The sequence below is a fragment of the Corythoichthys intestinalis genome, chromosome 6 (genome assembly GCF_030265065.1).
Source record: "Corythoichthys intestinalis isolate RoL2023-P3 chromosome 6, ASM3026506v1, whole genome shotgun sequence".
Lineage (NCBI taxonomy): Eukaryota > Metazoa > Chordata > Actinopteri > Syngnathiformes > Syngnathidae > Corythoichthys > Corythoichthys intestinalis.
This window is the reverse complement of record NC_080400.1, coordinates 16,326,177-16,344,243: the sequence shown is the minus strand read 5'-3', so window position 1 is coordinate 16,344,243 and position 18,067 is coordinate 16,326,177. Positions and strand designations below refer to the sequence as shown.

Here is an 18,067-nt window from a genome sequence, read left to right as displayed (position 1 = left end):
ATTGTATCCCCTGGGCGGAGCCATATGGAGGTAGATCTGTGTCTTTATTATTCAACCAAAAAATGTTGCTTCAATTTTTTTAAAAATGTGTTTGAATGCAAAAATAAATTTGAAACTAACCCCCCCCCCCCCCCCCCCCAAAAAAAAATTGCATGTGAAAGCTATTTTTCTTAGATTTTTTTTTTTTAATTTTTTGATTGAAGCAACTTTTTTGATTCAAGCAATGTTGACGTGGTTTGGGCCTCATTTTGGCTTGGACATTAGTGTCTCTATTATTCAATGAAAAAATAAGTCGCCTTAATTTTTTTTCAAATAGATTTTTAAAAAGAAAATCACTTCAATCAAAAAAAGAAAATTCAATCATAGAAAAAGTTTTTGAATGCCAAAAAATATTTGAGATTGAAAAACTTGCATTTGAACACAATTTTTCATTGAAAAAGTTTTCTTTGATTGATTTTTGATCTTTGATTTTTTTGTGTTTGGGCCATATTATGATTAGGACATTTGTGTCTAAATCATTCAATCTCCCAAAAAGTTGCTTCAAATAAAAAAAAAATATTTTCGGTCAAAGAAAAAAATCATTTAAATTTTTTTTTTTTTTTTTTTAATTAAATGCAAAGCAAATGACCATCTAAGGTGCTCGAAAAATAATTTTGACCCGTTATAAAAATTTATTTTTTTGTTCGTTTCATTCATTTTTGTTGCAGTTTTTCACTGCTTTTCAACTTTTATATAAATATAGGAAAGTCAATTACATGCGAAAACACATTTTTTGGACACCAGGGGGGCCTGCTTCCCCCCCATAAAATCCACTTAGGGTCAGAACATCGGGGGAAAAATCCCAGTCCGCTTTGTTCACTGAATGTGGGGCATGTCTTTGGACCCCAGGACACTTAAAAAAGGTACACGTCCATCAAACCTTGATCAAGTGAATTGAGGTTAATTTCATCAAAAGTACCATTTTCCCTGCATTTTGTCACATCTCCAATTGGTTGTGAATCACTGCTCTGAGCACGAGCAGTTTGCAGTGATGTTTTTCCGCTTTTCATCCGCAAATGGATTCGGGGTCACATTGGTCATGCTTGGAGGCGGAATAAATTGGACCTATTCTGTAGCCGTAACCACATGTTAGCCTATTTGAATAATTTATCCCAAAATAAATACACAGTCCCTATCAAATGAGTAATAGACAAATATGATCATGGATTTCTTACCTCACCAATCCCTACAGGTTTGAGGATGAGCCGGCGAGGTGATAATATCGTTTATTCTGTTCATAAACAAAACAATGAATAACTTACAAACTTGACTTTCAATATCTAAAAACCAGACAGAACATCAACAACAGTCGCCATGCGTGGATTACATGGCAGGAAAACGAAAGTTAATGCCTGAATGAATCCCAATGGAATCTTGGCACAGAAGACGCCTGTGATGCTTCCTGATTCTTGGCGGTGAAATGTTGATTAATCACAATTTCCCTTCCTCTACAACAGGAAGTGATGGGTCCTCAAACATGTTTTCACCAAGATGTCTGGTCCACATTGTTTTTTTTTTTTTTTAAGTTTAAATAGGTCAGCACCCTTCAGTACGCTACCACTGGTGCTAAATCTCACTGTATCTCGGTACCCTTCACAGTTTCTGAAACACAAACAAAAACATTGTAGGAAAGCCTGGCTTGGAACCCAAAACCTTGATTTGAAACCATAACCCTAATTTGAAAACCTAACCCCAAAATGAAACCTTGTTTGAAATTCCAATCTTTCTCGTAATCGTGATCCCAATTTGAAATCTTAATCAACCAATTAAACCCAATCTGGAACCCTATTTTGAAGCATTAAAAATCTGACTTGAAATGTTGTCAAAAACGAACCAACATCTGAAACTGCCTTTTAAATCCTCAGCTCTTGCCATGAAACGATCATTTGAAACCCTCACCCTTGATTGAGATCCCAGTCCTAATGTGAAACTCTCACCCTATATTGTTACAAAAAAAAAAAAAAAAAAAGAAAGAAAAACCCTGTAAATTTACAGTAAAATACTGGTGAAAAAAACCCTAATAATTTAACTGTTATTTTATAACAAAAGAGCAGTTTGATTTTTTCACAGTACTGCCTCTCTAACTGGGGTTTGTCACTGTGGTAGTCGATCATGCTGTCTACTGAGCTAATATCCCAGTCCAGCTTTGGCTGCTAGTATTTTCTTTTAACATCTCAGGTAATTATGTTCTTCAAAATTCTACACACATAGCACTTGCTCCAAACTGACTTCAGTAGCTCGGTAGTCAACACGCTCGACTGCCAAATGACGGTGTGGGCTTGAATCCCAGTTTCGTATGGATCGAAGTGTATAAAAAATTAAAACAAATGATTCCGGAATATTCAGTTAAAAAACGACAGTAAACTTTACATTTCTACAGCTCTACTTCGTTTTTGTCTGTATTTTATAGTTTTTCAAATTTTTTAGTTAATAGTGTACTTCTTTAACGGTCAAATCCTGTCTTAGAAAATTCATTTGAAGCCCTGACATAAAACGTGTTTCCTCTCAAGTCTCAAATCACTTCCTGCCTGTAAGTATGGTCATCTGTAGACATTCCTCCTTGAGCGCCCCCACTTCCGTCTTGTACCCACTAGTTTGGCAGCCGTCAGCGTTCACGCACGGTTGCTTCTTGGCCGCCAGTGGAGTTTCCAAAGTGACTGATCCGGCATTGAGCACGTCAGCCTGCGACGGTGAAGAAGCAGAACCCCTGCGGCACGTAAAGGTTATCAGTGTGGAGAGAGCCCGGCCCACATCGTGCCTGGCGCCCTCGTTGACGAAGCAGTACAAAATAGGGTCAGCGACGCAGTTGAGGCTGGTGAGCGCCAGCGAGACGTGGTATGCGGCGAATAATCGCTCCTCCGAACCGCAGTCACACGGTTTTCTGAGAAACATCACGCTCCGCACCAGGAGGAGGATATGGTACGGCCCGAAGCAGAGTAACACAATCAGAATCAAACTCAGTGCCAAACGCTGGATCTTGGCCTTCTCCTGTCGCTCGGTGGAGACATTGCAGCGCACGGCAACCAGGATGCCGCGGTAAGCCACTAACATGGCACTCCACGGCGCTAGGAAACCCAGGAAGACCCGGTACAGGTTCATGCCCGCCACCCAGTCCTGCATGGGGAACTTCTCGAAGCAGAACGTGTGGTTGAAGCGGCCCTGGAAGAGCTCGTCATGGAAGAGCGGCGCGGAATTGGCAATGATCTCAATCAGCCATACCATGGTGCTCACCAAGATGGCTGCGCAGGGCATATATGCAAACAATCACTTCACATTATCGAGTCATGTTTTTCATAGAACAAAACATACCTGTCTTGACTCGTCGTACTTTGACGAATCTCAACGGGTAGGCCACGGCCAGGTAACGGTCCAGCGAGATGCAGCATAGGAAGGCGATGCTGACGTAGATGTTGGTGTAGAAGATGAACCCGAAGAGCTTGCAGCTCTCTTGCCCGTGGATCCAGTCGTCATGCTGCAGGAAGTAGTCGATCCACAGGGGCAGCGTGCCGATGTATAGAAGATCTGCCACCGACAGGTTGATCAAGTACACACCCAGTTCGTTGTGTTGCCGCACCTGGATCCAACAGTAACAGAAAATCAAGCTATAAAGCAGTGAACCAGAAGCTGAGATCAGCACAACTTTTGAATTGAACATAAAGATTAGGCAGTATGCATATGTATTGCATAAGCAGAGTATGGCTAGGTTCATACCGCAGGTCTTAAAGTGCCTGTGACACGAAAAAGCATGTTTATTTCATAATACACGCGGTATTTTATGCCCCTGAATGATATGGACCGCTTGGATGTGTGTGGAAGCGATCCCTATATTTATTTAGTTTTTTGAATCCCGCGCCATGAAAATGAGTGACTTCCGGCTTCGGTCTTGCATTGAGGAGGAGGGCGCTGTGACGTGTACGGTAGAAGACGTCCTCTTCACTATACAGTGTACTGTTGTGTATGAGGACGAAGGATTCAGCTGATTTTGCGGATTAATACGTTTATTTTTCGCATCACGCCAGCCAAACGGCTGCAGAAAAATCATTCTGTGTGCGGGAGAGGCGTATGCGCCTTTTTGGAGTTTCAAAAGTTTCCCATTCACCGTGGCTATTTACTGTGGGACCATTGGACTTACGAGGAAGTGAGTAAACATCTTGTTTTGTATTATGTCAAATACGAATACAGTGATTACAAAGTAAACACTACAAAATTCCTTTAAATAAAGGACTACTTAGGTTTGATCATTGATAGGCATGTAAAAAGCTCTCCTCATGCTCATTAGCAGTTAGCTGTTAGCTGCACAACAACTCCAGCCACCCTCCTCCCGGGAACGAACTGTAAATTGCTCTCCGCCGGGCGGTTTGCCGATCCGCGAAGACATTCGACAACCGGGTCGTCATGTCAAATAATCCAGGCTAGTTACGTGTGATTTTCCACTTCGAAGACTTTGAAACATCCCTCGGTTCGGGTTAGCATGTCGGCTAGCTGTCACTCCTTCTGGTTTGTTTACATTCTCCGAAGCCGGGGAAGGGAAATAACATATGTCCGATTTAGGTGTCATAAAATATCGTTCGGGAGGTGCGACAGTAAAGGTGAAGTCGACAGTTTTGACCATTATGGCCATGTCGTCTTGAATAAATGGATTTTTATTATTTCATATTCCATTTAGCACAAGATTGTTTTTTGTCATGGCCATGCCATTTATTTAGCAATTGGGGAAAATACTTGGATAAAAAGAATATCCTGTAAAAATATGGAAGTAAAGGGACAGAAACAATGACATTTTGCCGCTCTCTGTCGAGTTTTCCTCGTTGTGAATAGTTCCCCCTCGACGGGCTGACTGGTCCTTCTCAAGCCATTTATATAGCTATTGGGGAAAAATACTTGGATAAAAAGAATATCCTGTAAAAATATTGGAGTAGAGAGACTGAAACAATGACATTTTGCGTCTCTCTTCGTCGCGTTTTCCTCGTTCTGAACAATTCCCCCTCACTGGGCTGAATTGTAAAACCGATGAGCCCAGTCTACCGCTGACGTCATCCACCTGTTGGGGATGCTAAAGCCCTATAATGGTAGGCGTGGCTAACCGGCAGATTAAAAGACTAATTTCTCGTCATCTGCGCTTTGCTAAATTGTTGTATATAGTCGAATCGTCTCAAACTATGATTCTAATTCACAAAATAATGCCATTTAAGACTTTTTTTCTGGTGTCATATGCTCTTTAATGCACAATTCCGATTTTTTTGTCATACCTGTTGTTTGGCGTGCCCATTCAGACTGCCTTTGTCCATTGTTCAAGTATCACGCATGCGCACTAATTCGCAGTCTGAGATGGGCTAACTGACCAGCATGCACAGGAGCATCAAAACAACAAAACAAATGCACACACATACGGAAAGTTTGCCCCGACTCCCGGGCATGTAAGCAATCTTGAAATATTGTTCATTTGGAGCAGAGAGAAAACCGATCATTATCCTCATCATTATCCATTATCCTCAACCCATTTTATTTTTCTATGACCGTTGTCAAGCCCGCCCCTTCCCCAAAAGCTGTGTTTAAGCTAGGAGCTAACGCTAATACACAGCTGCACAGCTACCGTAGCGCCCAGTCTCTCTCCCTCTTTGCTGACGTAATTGCTGCATGAATTCTTGCAGCAATGACTTGACAGTACAGACTGCAGCCAAATTCTGGAAAAAAATTGGCCCAGATCGGATTTTAATCACATACAAAAGTGACCTAGATCCAGAGGTGGGTCGTAACATGCTACATGTACTCCGTTTCATTCACTTAAGTAACTTTTTGAGAAAATGAACTTCTAAGAGTAGTTTTATTAAGCCATACTTGAGTAGATTTGTGAAGAAAAAAAGCTACTCATACTCCGCTACTTTGGGCTACACAAGATTTGTTACAATTTTCCTCTTTATTATACATATTAAATTTCTTTTTTTTTTTTTTTTTGCCAGCAAAGCCATTGCCAAGAGTAGTGCTACTAATTTCACCAATGTGACGTCGCAACAATAATCACATGACTCCATTACACCAGACGCAAGCTTGCCATTCTGTGATCACGCCAGTCTGTTCAATCACGCGTCCTTAAAGCACTGTAACAAATTAAGTATTTGGCATAGAGCATTGGTCCCCATCTGCCGGGCCGCTGACCGGTACCGGTCCTTGGTGCATTTGCTACCGGGCCGCACAGAAATAATAATTTATTAGTGACCGCATTCTGGCCGAATTAACCCTGTGCCCCTGTTTAACACACCAATATCCCTGCCTATTCTAGATATAATACTACAGGATAGATTAGAATGTCGTCATAGAAATTCATTGATTGGGCTGCTCGCAGGACATCTTGTTTTGTGCACATATTATATCTATGGGTGCTTGTCCTCGATAATAACGTATTACAAGGCCGCGGGCGCAGCACATTTGTTCCCGGAAATAATTAGCCCTCACATGAGCGAAGATGACTGGAAAACAGATGTCTTTGGAGATATTTTTTACGGCGAAAAGGGCACCTGACGAGCCAGAAGATGAGCCTACAACCTCAATGACCCACGAACTGCGAAGGAGTGGATTCGTGACCCGTTTGTGAATAAACCGAGTGATCTAAGCATGTCTGTGCAACAGGAGGATCAACTTGTAGAGATAGCAAATGACGGCGACCTTAAACGTACATTTGAGACAACAACTCAACCGAGGTTCTGGATTAAAGTCATTCCGGAATATCCTGACATTGCTACGAGAGCATTGAAAACCTTGCTACAATTTCCAACATCGTATATTTGTGACGCGGGCTTCTTAATTAATTCTTAATGACAAGGCGAAGTCGTTAATGGCGAGAGAGCGGTGTGGAGTTGTTGTGTGCAGCTAACAGGGCAGGATGTATCTGAGGAGAACTTTTCTACATGTCCTTCCATGATCGCAGAACCGCATCGTAGCAATTTTTGATGGATCGCAAAATTCGTGAGAACACCGGTCCGTGAAAAAAAAAAGACCCAATTAACACCGGTTCGTGGTGCAAAAAAGGTTGGGGACCCCTGGCATAGAGCACTGCCCTAAACATGAATCGAAATTGCGGATTTAAAACTCCTAGTTTTTATTTGGCACAGATTGACCAAGGGAAACCGGAGACATGATCATTTTCATTTAATAATAGTAACTATGAAGGAACTACAGTATTCACTTCTCAAAGTAGGAACTATTTTCTTCACTAGAGGGCAGGGAACTCATGCTCTTTGGACAAATAATGCTTCATTACTTTTACGGGGGTTTTTTCTCTCTCTTTAATGATTTTTTTTTTTTTTTGGCTTAATGTGGTTATGTAATGGGTTATTGTACAGTATCATTATAACAACAGTTCATATAGATAAGTTTGTGCTGAGAAAAAATACCATTCTGTCTAAAAAAAAACCCAAAATAAGCAGTTACTCAAAATGTTACTCATTACTTGAGTATTCTTTTCACTCGATTCACTCACTTTACTTGTACTTGAGTACATTTTTTGGATGACCAATTTATTCTTACTTGAGTAATATTATTTTGAAGTAAAGCTACTCTTACTTGAGAAAATTTTTGGGCTACTCTACCCTCTTTTGCCTGGATCGGATTTGAAATGGTCCACTTTTATGCAACTTTTCCTGTTCAGACTGTCAAATTAATGCCTCACTCTAGTCGGAAAAGCACAAAAACATCGGATTCGTGCATTAAGACCTGCGGTATGAACCTAGCCTATGTGTCGCAGTAGGCAGTCGAAAGTGGGTGTCATGATGAGAAAATAAGTTACAGGTCATAATTTGCTTCTCATAATGGCTGCTCTTGATGGCGATATATGTCCAATCCAACTTGACTGAGAGGCTAGCAGCGAATCATCTCACTCTCCCAGTTAAAACTGTTTGGATCTCCATCACCGTCATTGGCATTGAAATATCATTCCCAGTTCAAAGTTTTGAATCTCTGCTTGCTTTGTGTTCACAACGACTACTAGTGGCTCAACCTGCACATTGTCTCGACTTTGCCCCTGCTCACCTGCAAGTAGGCGGCCCACAAGGCCAAGCAGTTGGTGGGCAGACCCAGCACCATGACAATGATATACAGCGTGGGCTGAAAGTACTGATCCACCTTGCTGTCCACATTACAGAAGGAGATGTTACACATTGTGCGCTTTATCTTTTTTGGGGGGGCGTGTATTAAGTTAATCTCAGCTCTGTGGTTTCCTGCTTGTCCGCCATTTTGACAACAACATGGTGTTCTCCTCCTTCTCCCGACCGGAGCGAGCTGAGGCGTCCTTCCCCCGGCCTCTCATGGTGTCCGGTCCTCGTTCACGGGACCTAAATTTATCATCATCCGGCTCCGACGAAACGCCCCTTTGTGGAGACGACTCATCCGATAGGACGCTTGAATGGAGGTGAAATGGAAGCCGCCTTATCGACGCTGGACCAGCCCTCGCGGGGCCTGAATGGACCTCATCAATCTTTTAGACATTAGTGATCTTGATGTGTGTGTGTGTGTGTGTGTGTCTAAAGTCATTGATGCTCTTGTTAGATGATAAACAGGGTGATGACTTGACACAGCTGCACAGGCCACCTGCAAAACAAAAAGGAATAATCTGCTTACTTTGCATTATAATTTCTTTTTAGGCAGCAGGACTATAGGCAAAGTTCTGTGCTCGAAGTCCCCTGAAAAAAATTGATAAAATCTTCCAAGTTCAAAGTAAAATACTGACAGCTGCGGTTGCCAGAATTGTACCATTAAAGAAACAGGAAAACTGTAAAAGGTTTACAAAGGTTAAGAATTAACAATAAATTACCATAAAAATAGCTATTTTAACTGTTCATTTACAGTAAACAACTGTGAATGATATGTGTGACCAGTCTGATGTTGGATGTGATGTCATTGTGGCAGTCAAGCATGCTGTCTATTGAGCTAATAGCACAGTCTAGCTTCTGTCTTTTCAGGTCTCAGGGAGTTAGGTTTACCTTCTACACGCACATCACTTACTCATACTGGTCTTCAGTTGCTCAACAGTCATCAGGCTTGACTGGCAATATTAGAGGTGTGCATCGGCACTGCCCTCACGATTCGATTCGATTACGATTCGGAGGGCCACGATTCGATTCGATTCGGAGGGTCACGATTCTGTTCGATTCGACAATGCATCGCGATGCATTAAAGCCTGGGATGCATTAAAATTCTAAAGCAAAGCATATTTTTCATGAATCATGAGGCAACGCAAGCGGTCAGACATTAAACAACTTTTTATTGGCTCTTGTGTCACTCCTGGTTGAAGTCAAATGAAAATACTTTCAGATATATATACTAAAAAAAAAAAAAAAAAAAAGATCACATCATTTAATTAGTGCTTTGAATGAGACCTGGGCTTTCTCTTTTTTTTTTTTTTTTTTTTTTTTTTTAAACACACAGTAGCAGCCTTTCACACAGTGCAACATCTGAACTCCTGTGCAAAATCGTAATAACAGCCACTGTATTTTAGTCACAACGACCCATCAATAAAAATATTCAAGTAAATATGAAAGAAAACGACAAAGAAAATATTGTAGTGCAGCAGCATCTTTATCGCAATATCAATCCAGGGATCAGTTCAGTTGCAAACAAAACATCAACTAAATTGCAATGTAGAACAAAAGTAAAATGTAGGCCTAGCCCACTATATACTGTATGTGCAATAAGGTTAGATTAGGCCTAAAAAATCCAGCCCGACCAGACACGGCCCGCTGGTATTGAAGCCCGACCCGGCCCGAGCCCGCTCAATTAACTAGATTTGCAGGCCCAGCCCGTTGTTGTTGTTGTTGTTGTTGTTGTTGTTGGAGTGACGCGGGAAAACGCAGCAGCAGCAATTTATTTTCATTTCTTCGAGTTGGCAGAAAAAAACGCAAGTTTTCTTAAAGTTTAAATAGTCTACATATTTTTATGATCATTATAAAAGCATTTACACAACCAAATAACGCTGGGAAAGTTTAATATAAAAAAAAAAAACCTTGGGTTTTGCAGACACACAGAGGAGAAGATTCAAAAGGATCACATTTCTGTTGCCTTTGTGTGCATAAATAAAAGTGTCCTTCGTAACGAATTCTCAGTTGGCAGAAAAAAAACGCAAGTGTTCTTAATGTTTAAATATTCTACATATTCTACATATTTTTATTATCGTTATAAAAGCATTTACACAACCAAATAACGCCAGGAAAGTTAAAAAAAAAATAAATAAAAATAAAAAAACATGCAAATTTGCAGACACACAGAGAAGATTCAAAAGGATCACATTTGTGTTGCCTTTGTGTGCATGAATAAAAGTGTCTTTCATAACAAATTCTCAGTTGGCAGAGAAAAACGCAAGTTTTCTTAATGTTTTAATAGTCTACATATTTTTATGATCATTATAAAAGCATTTACACAATAACATAACGCTGGGAAATATTAAAAAAAAACAAAAAAACATGCGGGCCACGGCGTTCATGTGCGTGCACAAGCAAATGCACAATACAGAGAGCTCTCGGTTTTATCCCATTTTTTGTTTTTTTTTTATTATTTATTAGTTGGGCCCACATTTTGAAATAATTTACTGTATTTATTGTTCTTCCACATCCAGTGCTCTTATGTTGTCTGAAAATAACAACCACAAACACACGCACACACATAAAATGGGGGGGGGGGGGGTGGGATAACAGTATACAAATGAAATGAAAGAAATTTGCCGGAACACATTTACACAAGTTAAACATTTATAGATACATATTGTACTACAATTTGTAACAACCTTTAAAAAAAATAATTTCGTTTCTTTAAATAAATCATTAAAAAAAATAAAAAATACAACTAAAAACTCGGAGTAGGAGGGTAGTTATACTGTCATGAGTTCGTCCAAAAAAGGTTGCCAAATATCATGAAATTTGTTCCAATGTTCCTTTTGTGAATACCTCATCTTCTCGACCATTAAAAAGGGCATTCATCCACTGTTTTCATGAAGGAGCTGTTGTGGACTTCTGACTGTTGATATTTGGCAATTTGTCCAAAATTTACCAAAATCCACATCCATCACTAATATCCATATTACAGTGGTACCTCTACTTAAGAAATTAATTGGTGCTGAGAGTACTTTCTTAACCTGAAAATTCTGAAAGTAGAGACGTTTTTTCCATATAAATGTCCTAATCCCGTTCCAACACCCCAATATTCAGACATAAATCTTTTTTAATGCATCAAAGACATGTAACAAATACATGTTACCATTAGATTATTGCACAATAAACATAAAATGAGAATTGCGCATCATGTAAAAAAAAAAAAAAAAAAAAAAAAAGAATAGAGTAAGAATAAAAGTTAATACACTCACGTAAAGCTGTTGGAACACGAGGGGCGGCTGAAGAGTACCCTGGGATATACACATACAATAGAGGTCCTGATTAGCCAATTGGATGCCAGATAGATGCTAGGCAATAGCCAATGGCAGAGCAGCTATAAGTATGTTACGTTCAGTAAACTTTGGGAGCTGCGAGTACCAGCCATTTTATCCTTTCTTATTCTATTTTTTTTTTTTTTTCACGAGGCAATATTTTCTCATTGAAACGTGTCTTAACCTGAAAATTCTGTATGTGGAGACATTCTTAAGTAGAGGTACCACTGTATAGAAAAATGTGGACCAGTCCTGTCTTTAAATAATGACATCTAGAACAGAGGTCGGGAAACTGTCTCGCAAGCCATATACTGTATGGTTCTTTTGACGAGTGCTTCTGGCTCTTCGCCAAACCGTTATTTTGAATGTGGAACCGGCCGGCTCATTTGACATGAATGAGTTGTGATGAGCTGATGGACCATTCATACATTTTTCTTGGACCTTCAAACATACGTCGCAATAATATGCTTCAATTCAGTGCCCATTGGTGGTCCTCCCGTCGTGGATTGCACGGAGCTGGGTATAAGTACAGGGCTCGTCTTGCGCCTTAAATCTCTGCTCAGCCAGAAGCGAGGCTGGCTCCTCCCAACTCACTGCCGAGCGATCTGGAGTATATAAAAATGTGTAGGAGAAAATTTAACCACAAAAGTGAATTGCGTGGTACTTCAAGTCATAGAGGTGCGCAATCAATTTTGACTTCCGCTTGTCAAAGTTGTCGCGTTCCCTGGTTGCGGTTTTACGCTTCCAGGAAATATATGCAGTGCCACACCATGATTCTTTTTGTTATTTCCCAAGTGATTAGTAAGCAACGATTGTAACATACTAAGTAACGATGTCAGGCTTTCATTGATTTTTTTCTAAAGATGTTTTTCAATCACAACTGGGCAACTGCTCGTAAAAGCTGATGCATTCAAATTAGGGCTGTCAAACAATTAAAATTTTTAATCGAGTTAATTACAGCTTAAAAAATAATCGTAATTAATCACAATTCAAACCATCTATAAAATATGCCATATTTTTCTGTAAATTATTGTTGGAATGGAAAGATAAGTCACAAGATGGCTATATACATCCAACATACGGTACATAAATACTGTATTTCTTTACCATAACAATAAATCAACAAGATGGCATTACCATTATCAACATTCTGTTAAAGCGATCCATGGATAGAAAGACTTGTAGTTCTTAAAAGACAAGTTATAGAAATTTTATATCAAAACCCCTCTTCATGTTTTCGTTTTAATAAAATTTGTAAAATGTTCAATCAAAAAAATAAACTAGTAGCCCGCCATTGTTGGTGTCAATAATTACTTACACAATGCTCCAGGGGGTCTGAAGCCTATAAAATCAGTCGCACCCAAGCGCCAGCAGAGGGCGGCAAAACTCCGAAAAACACAACAAGTACACCTTTCACTGTGCTCTCATTTTAATCTGTTTGAGCGGGGCATTTGTGCCTTAATTGCGTCAAATATTGTAACGGGAGTAATTTAAACAATTAATTACCGCTCGTAAACGCGATATTTTTGACAGCCCTAGTTCAAATGCAAAAAAATTGATCACAAAGCCGACTCGAACAAGTGGTCAACAGAATACTTAATATACATACAGTATATTTAAGGTGCTGAGAACTGCGCCGTAATCAAAAGGAATTGACTGAAAATCAATTACAAATGACCTAAAAATATATCAAAATTAAACTCATTAGTTGCCATTGACCGCCGTAGATGTCCGATCTGTTTGAAGCGGGAGGGATTGCAGACGCCCTCCCGCTTCAAATGAACTGGACGTCTACTAGTGATAAACTCAATTCAATTCACACTGAAGGATGGAAAGAGCCTGCTTTTCTGTTCATTCCTTCTGTAGTAAAATACTGTAGAATTACACTGCTGGCCAAAAGTATTGGCACCCCTGCAATTCTGTCAGATAATGCTAAATTTCTCCCAGAAAATGATTGTAATTACAAATGCTATGGTAGTAATATCCTCATTTATTTTGCTTGCAATGAAAAAATACAAAAGAGAATGAAAAAAAAAATCATTATGATTTTACACAAAACTCCAAAAATGGCCCGGACAAAAGTATTGACACCCTCAGCCTAATACTTGGTAGCACAGTCTTTAGACAAAATAACTGCGAGAAACTGCTCTTACAATGCTCTGCTGGAATTTTAGACCATTCTTCTTTGGCCAACTGCTCCAGGTCTCTAAGATTTAAAGGGTGCCTTCTCCAAACTGCCATTTTCAGATCTCTCTACAAGATTTCTATGGGATTCAGGTCTGGACTCATTGCTGGACTCTTTAGAAGTCTCCAGTGCTTTCTCTCAAACCATTTTCTAGTGCTTTTTGAAGTGCGTTTAGGGTCATTGTCCTGCTGGAAGACTCATGACCTCTGAGGAAGACCCAGCTCTCTCACACTGGGCCTACATTATGCCGCAAAATTTCTTGTTAGTCTTCAGACTTCATAATGCCATGCACACGGTCAAGCAGTCCAGTGCCAGAGGCAGCCAAGCAACCCTAAAACAAACATCAGGAAACCTCCGCCATGTTTGACTGTGGGGACAATGTTCTTTTCTTTGAAGGCTTAGTTTACCCTAAACCAAACATATCCAAAGTCCGGCCCGGGGGCCAAATGCGGCCCATGATCAAATTTCATCCAGCCCTCTGTCATAAAATCAATAACGTCTGGTCCACATACAGACTTGATAAATTGGTCAGCAGTACTGCTACCAGCATATGAAGTAGCTTACACCTTAAATGCTGCTCCTCCTTTACCCACTAAAAGGCAGCAGCACTCTAAGCAACATTACGCCATGTGACCCTTCCAATTTTCTAAAATGGCGACAATCAACAAAAAAAGAAAGTTGACTGCAATGGCCGACCCGTCAAGGATAGGTGGAAATTGGACTATTTCTTCACTAAAATACGCAACAACTTTGTCTGCCTCATTTACAAAGAGACAGTCGCTGTTTTTAAAGAGTTCAACGTGAGGCGATATTACCAAACAAGACACGCTGACGTGTACAAGATCGAAGGAGAACGCCACAAAGGGTAGTTGCGAGATTGTTGAAATTATTAATTGAAAATAATAATAAAGAAAATGTGACACACAGAATGGCTTGCTAAAATTTGCTTAAATATATCGTTCTACGTAAATGGCGTAAGCCAAGGTCGGCCCCCCAAATTTTTCCCACACTAAATCTGGCCTCCTTTGCAAAAAGTTTGGACACCCCTGCTCTAAACTGTATGTTGATGCCTTTTCCCCAAAAACTCTACTTTTGTCTCATTTGACCAGAAAACATTCTTCCAAAACGCACCCTCGGACTGCAGGACAGCTTGAACTTGTTTGGATGTTAGTTGAGGTTCTTTATCCACCATCCGCATAATATCTCGTCAATTTCTCTTTTCCGTCCACATCTAGGGAGGTTAGCCACAGTGCCATGGGCTTTACACTTATTGATGACACTGCACACAGTAGACACAGGAACATTAAGGTCTTTGGAGATGGACCTGTAGCCTTGAAATTGCCCATACTTCCTCACAATTTTGCTCCTGAAGTCCTTAGACAGTTCTTTGGTGTTCTTTCTTTTCTCCATGCTCAATGTGGTCCACACAAGGACACAGGACAGAGGTTGAGTCAACTTTAATCCATTTTAACTGGCTGCAAGTGTGATTTAGTCATTGCCTCCACCTGTTATGTGCCACAGGTAATGGCATACCGCAAGCAACACGTCACTTCCGCTCGTTAATATTCATGACATTAGCTACTGTTGCTAAGTAGGGACAAGCCACCGTTTGTCCCTTATAGGAAATGAATGGAAATCGTGTACGAAGGAGATGTTTACAGAGCTAAACCTAAAAATTCTCTCCGAAAATGATGTGCCTGGTGCCAAATTCACTGGCAAAGATGTGGAAGAACATAAACATGTTCAGTTAAAGAGATGGCTTGAGTGCTAAGGCTGAAAAAGAGAAAAAAACGAGCCGACCTAAGCATAGCTTTAGCTTTTTTATCGACGCGACTGACAATGACATTCTCCTGTTTCAACAAGCTATCCTTTACCATCAGCCCTGTCTTTCTTATATATCCTCTGGTAGTCCTACGTCTCTTACAGTTCTTGGGGGTAATTTAGTTTGCTTTGTGTAGCGATCGCAAATGCTACTCAGTGACAGCCAACGAACACTTTTAATTTTTTCATTGATAACATTGATAACACATCTTAATTCTATAATTTATTTACACTTCCCCTTACTAAAGTTGTTTTTTTATTTATATAACAGAAACGGTAACAGTGGCAGTCAGATACCATTATAATTCTTTTCAGGTCATTCATTGTCAGACAGAAGCAGTACGGCACAACGTTACGCTAAAAAAAAATAAGTTAAAAATATAAAAATGGCTTATTTCTTTGTCCTCTGAAAGACCATGCCAACCCAACATAATGGTTACTGCGTATGAAATGTGAATTTATTCACCGAGCTGGTGTTAAAGTCCGCGCAAGTTGATTCGGTCTTCACATTTTTTCCTCACGAGTTTTTGGTTTCCGGAAACGTATGAAGAAAACATCCTTGATGTGTCGTAATGTCGAGAGTCGTTTCTACATGTTCCAAAAAAGCAATGCGTGATCACCATGTTCGTTTTTGAAAGATTACCGGCGAAAAGTAGCACAAATTACGTTGTGTCTATGCGAGGGCAGGTCTATAATGTCCCACTTCGGCTTTACTTCCTCTTTACGATGCGACGTCACGGTCTAAAAATAGCCTGCGTGCGGTACGCCATTAACAGGTGCTGTTAATTACACAAATGAGAGAAGCATCACATGATTTTTCACAGGGTGCCAATACTTTTGTCCGGCCCATTTTTGGAGTTTTGTGGAAATTGATAATGATTTTATTTTTTGCCCCATTCTCTTTTGTGTTTTTTCATTGCAAGCAAAATAAATGAAGCTATTACTAGCAAAGTATTTGTAATTGCAATCATTTTCTTGGAGAAATTGAGCATTAACTTACAGAATTGCAGAGGTGCCAATACTTTTGGCAAGCACTGTATACATAACACACTGTATGGCTCCCGTGGAATCATTTTTTAAAATATGTCGGGTCTTTTTGGCTCCATTGGTCAAAAAGGTTCCCGACCCCTGATCTAGACTGTATGTTATTGTTTGGTAAAACATGATCATCATCTGATCCGACGGTGGTGTAAGTCAAAACAAACACTCAGCCAATCTGGCGTCATGTGTTTTTGCCGGTACAAAGCTAAACTAATAACCCAAAGGCCAGCAGACTCACTGATTGTGTCATGTTTCCAACAAGTACATGTGACATACATATTATATATACACACATATGTATATGTATATATGTGTGTGTGTGTGTGTATATATACATACATACACACACACACATATATATACATACACATATATACATATACATACATACACACACACACATATATATACATACACATATATACATATACATACATACACACACACACATATACATACATACACATATATACATATACATACATACACACACACACACATATATATACATACACATATATACATATACACACACACACACACACACACACACACACACATATATACAAATATATATATATACATATACATATATATTTAAAAAAGATAACATTTGTTGTGTGGTATAATTAATGTCATGTCTCCAAGGGTAGGATTTTTTGGAGTACCAAGTAAATTATCATCATCCTCTATTTGAAAACATTAAGAACATTAGCCAACGTGAATCTATTGGCTGCCATTGACATTAGCAGATGTCCGATCATTTTTTTATCCTGGGAGAGGTTGGCAGCAAACGATAGCTGCTGGACTCCCAGTCAAAATGGGATGGAAATCTGGTACTGAAACATGAACATTCACTTCGAGTTCTCCCAGTTCCAATTAATTGATTGTCTAATAAATGTCTGACTATGAGTTAATAATAGTTATAATTAGAGATGTCCCGATCGATCAGGATGCCAATCGATCAGGTCCGATCACGTCATTTTCAAAGTATCGGAATCTGCAAAAAAAATATCGGACATACCTTTTTTTTAAATATATATGTATATATATATATGTGTATATATATATTTTTTTTTTATTAAATCGTTTTCTAATTGTATTTAACGTTACAGACATAATATGTTACACTCATCCAGAGTCTTTAGTTTAGGCTTAAGGTAGGGTTATCAAATTCATCCCGTTAACGGCAGTATTTTTTTTTTTTAAATTTATCACGTTAAAATATTTAACGCAATTAACGCATGCGCTGCATGACCCACTCACGCATTGTTGCATTCAATCTGTAATGGCGCCGTTTCACCTATATATAGAGCTAAAAGGCAGCGTAAAATGAGTACATAGAGTGAATTTTGGCAGCCTTACAATCCCTCTCCCTACAATTAGAAATATCGTGGGAAGCAATGTGGGGAAGAAAGGTAGTAATTGATCTTTTTCTTAACACTATGTTATTTCCCAACGCAGAGAAGATATATCAAGTGGTACCACTACGCACAGTCATGGTTGCACTTCCCATCATGCATTTGGGCAGAACAGTTAAATGGCTACAGTATCATTTACTGAAAGCTCAACAA

At 39.6% G+C, this 18,067-nt stretch overlaps 1 protein-coding gene across 4 annotated transcripts in view; it reads right to left on the bottom strand.

Moving 5' to 3' along the window:
• Nucleotides 1-237: 237 nt before the first annotated feature.
• The window catches only part of LOC130917224 (G-protein coupled receptor 4-like), a 62,468-nt gene continuing 44,638 nt past the window's right edge, over nucleotides 238-18,067 (bottom strand). For 3 of the 4 annotated variants that reach the window (XM_057838397.1, XM_057838396.1, XM_057838398.1), the window contains exons 2-4: nucleotides 8,065-8,622; nucleotides 3,349-3,613; nucleotides 238-3,278 (exon numbers count right to left, since the gene is read on the bottom strand). In XM_057838397.1, coding sequence (XP_057694380.1) covers nucleotides 2,557-3,278; nucleotides 3,349-3,613; nucleotides 8,065-8,193 — 1,116 coding nt within the window. In that variant the 5' untranslated portion in view covers nucleotides 8,194-8,622 and the 3' untranslated portion in view covers nucleotides 238-2,556. Of the gene's footprint in view, nucleotides 3,279-3,348; nucleotides 5,536-8,064; nucleotides 8,623-18,067 lie in introns of those variants that run through there. The other variant, XM_057838394.1, reaches the window with a different exon arrangement.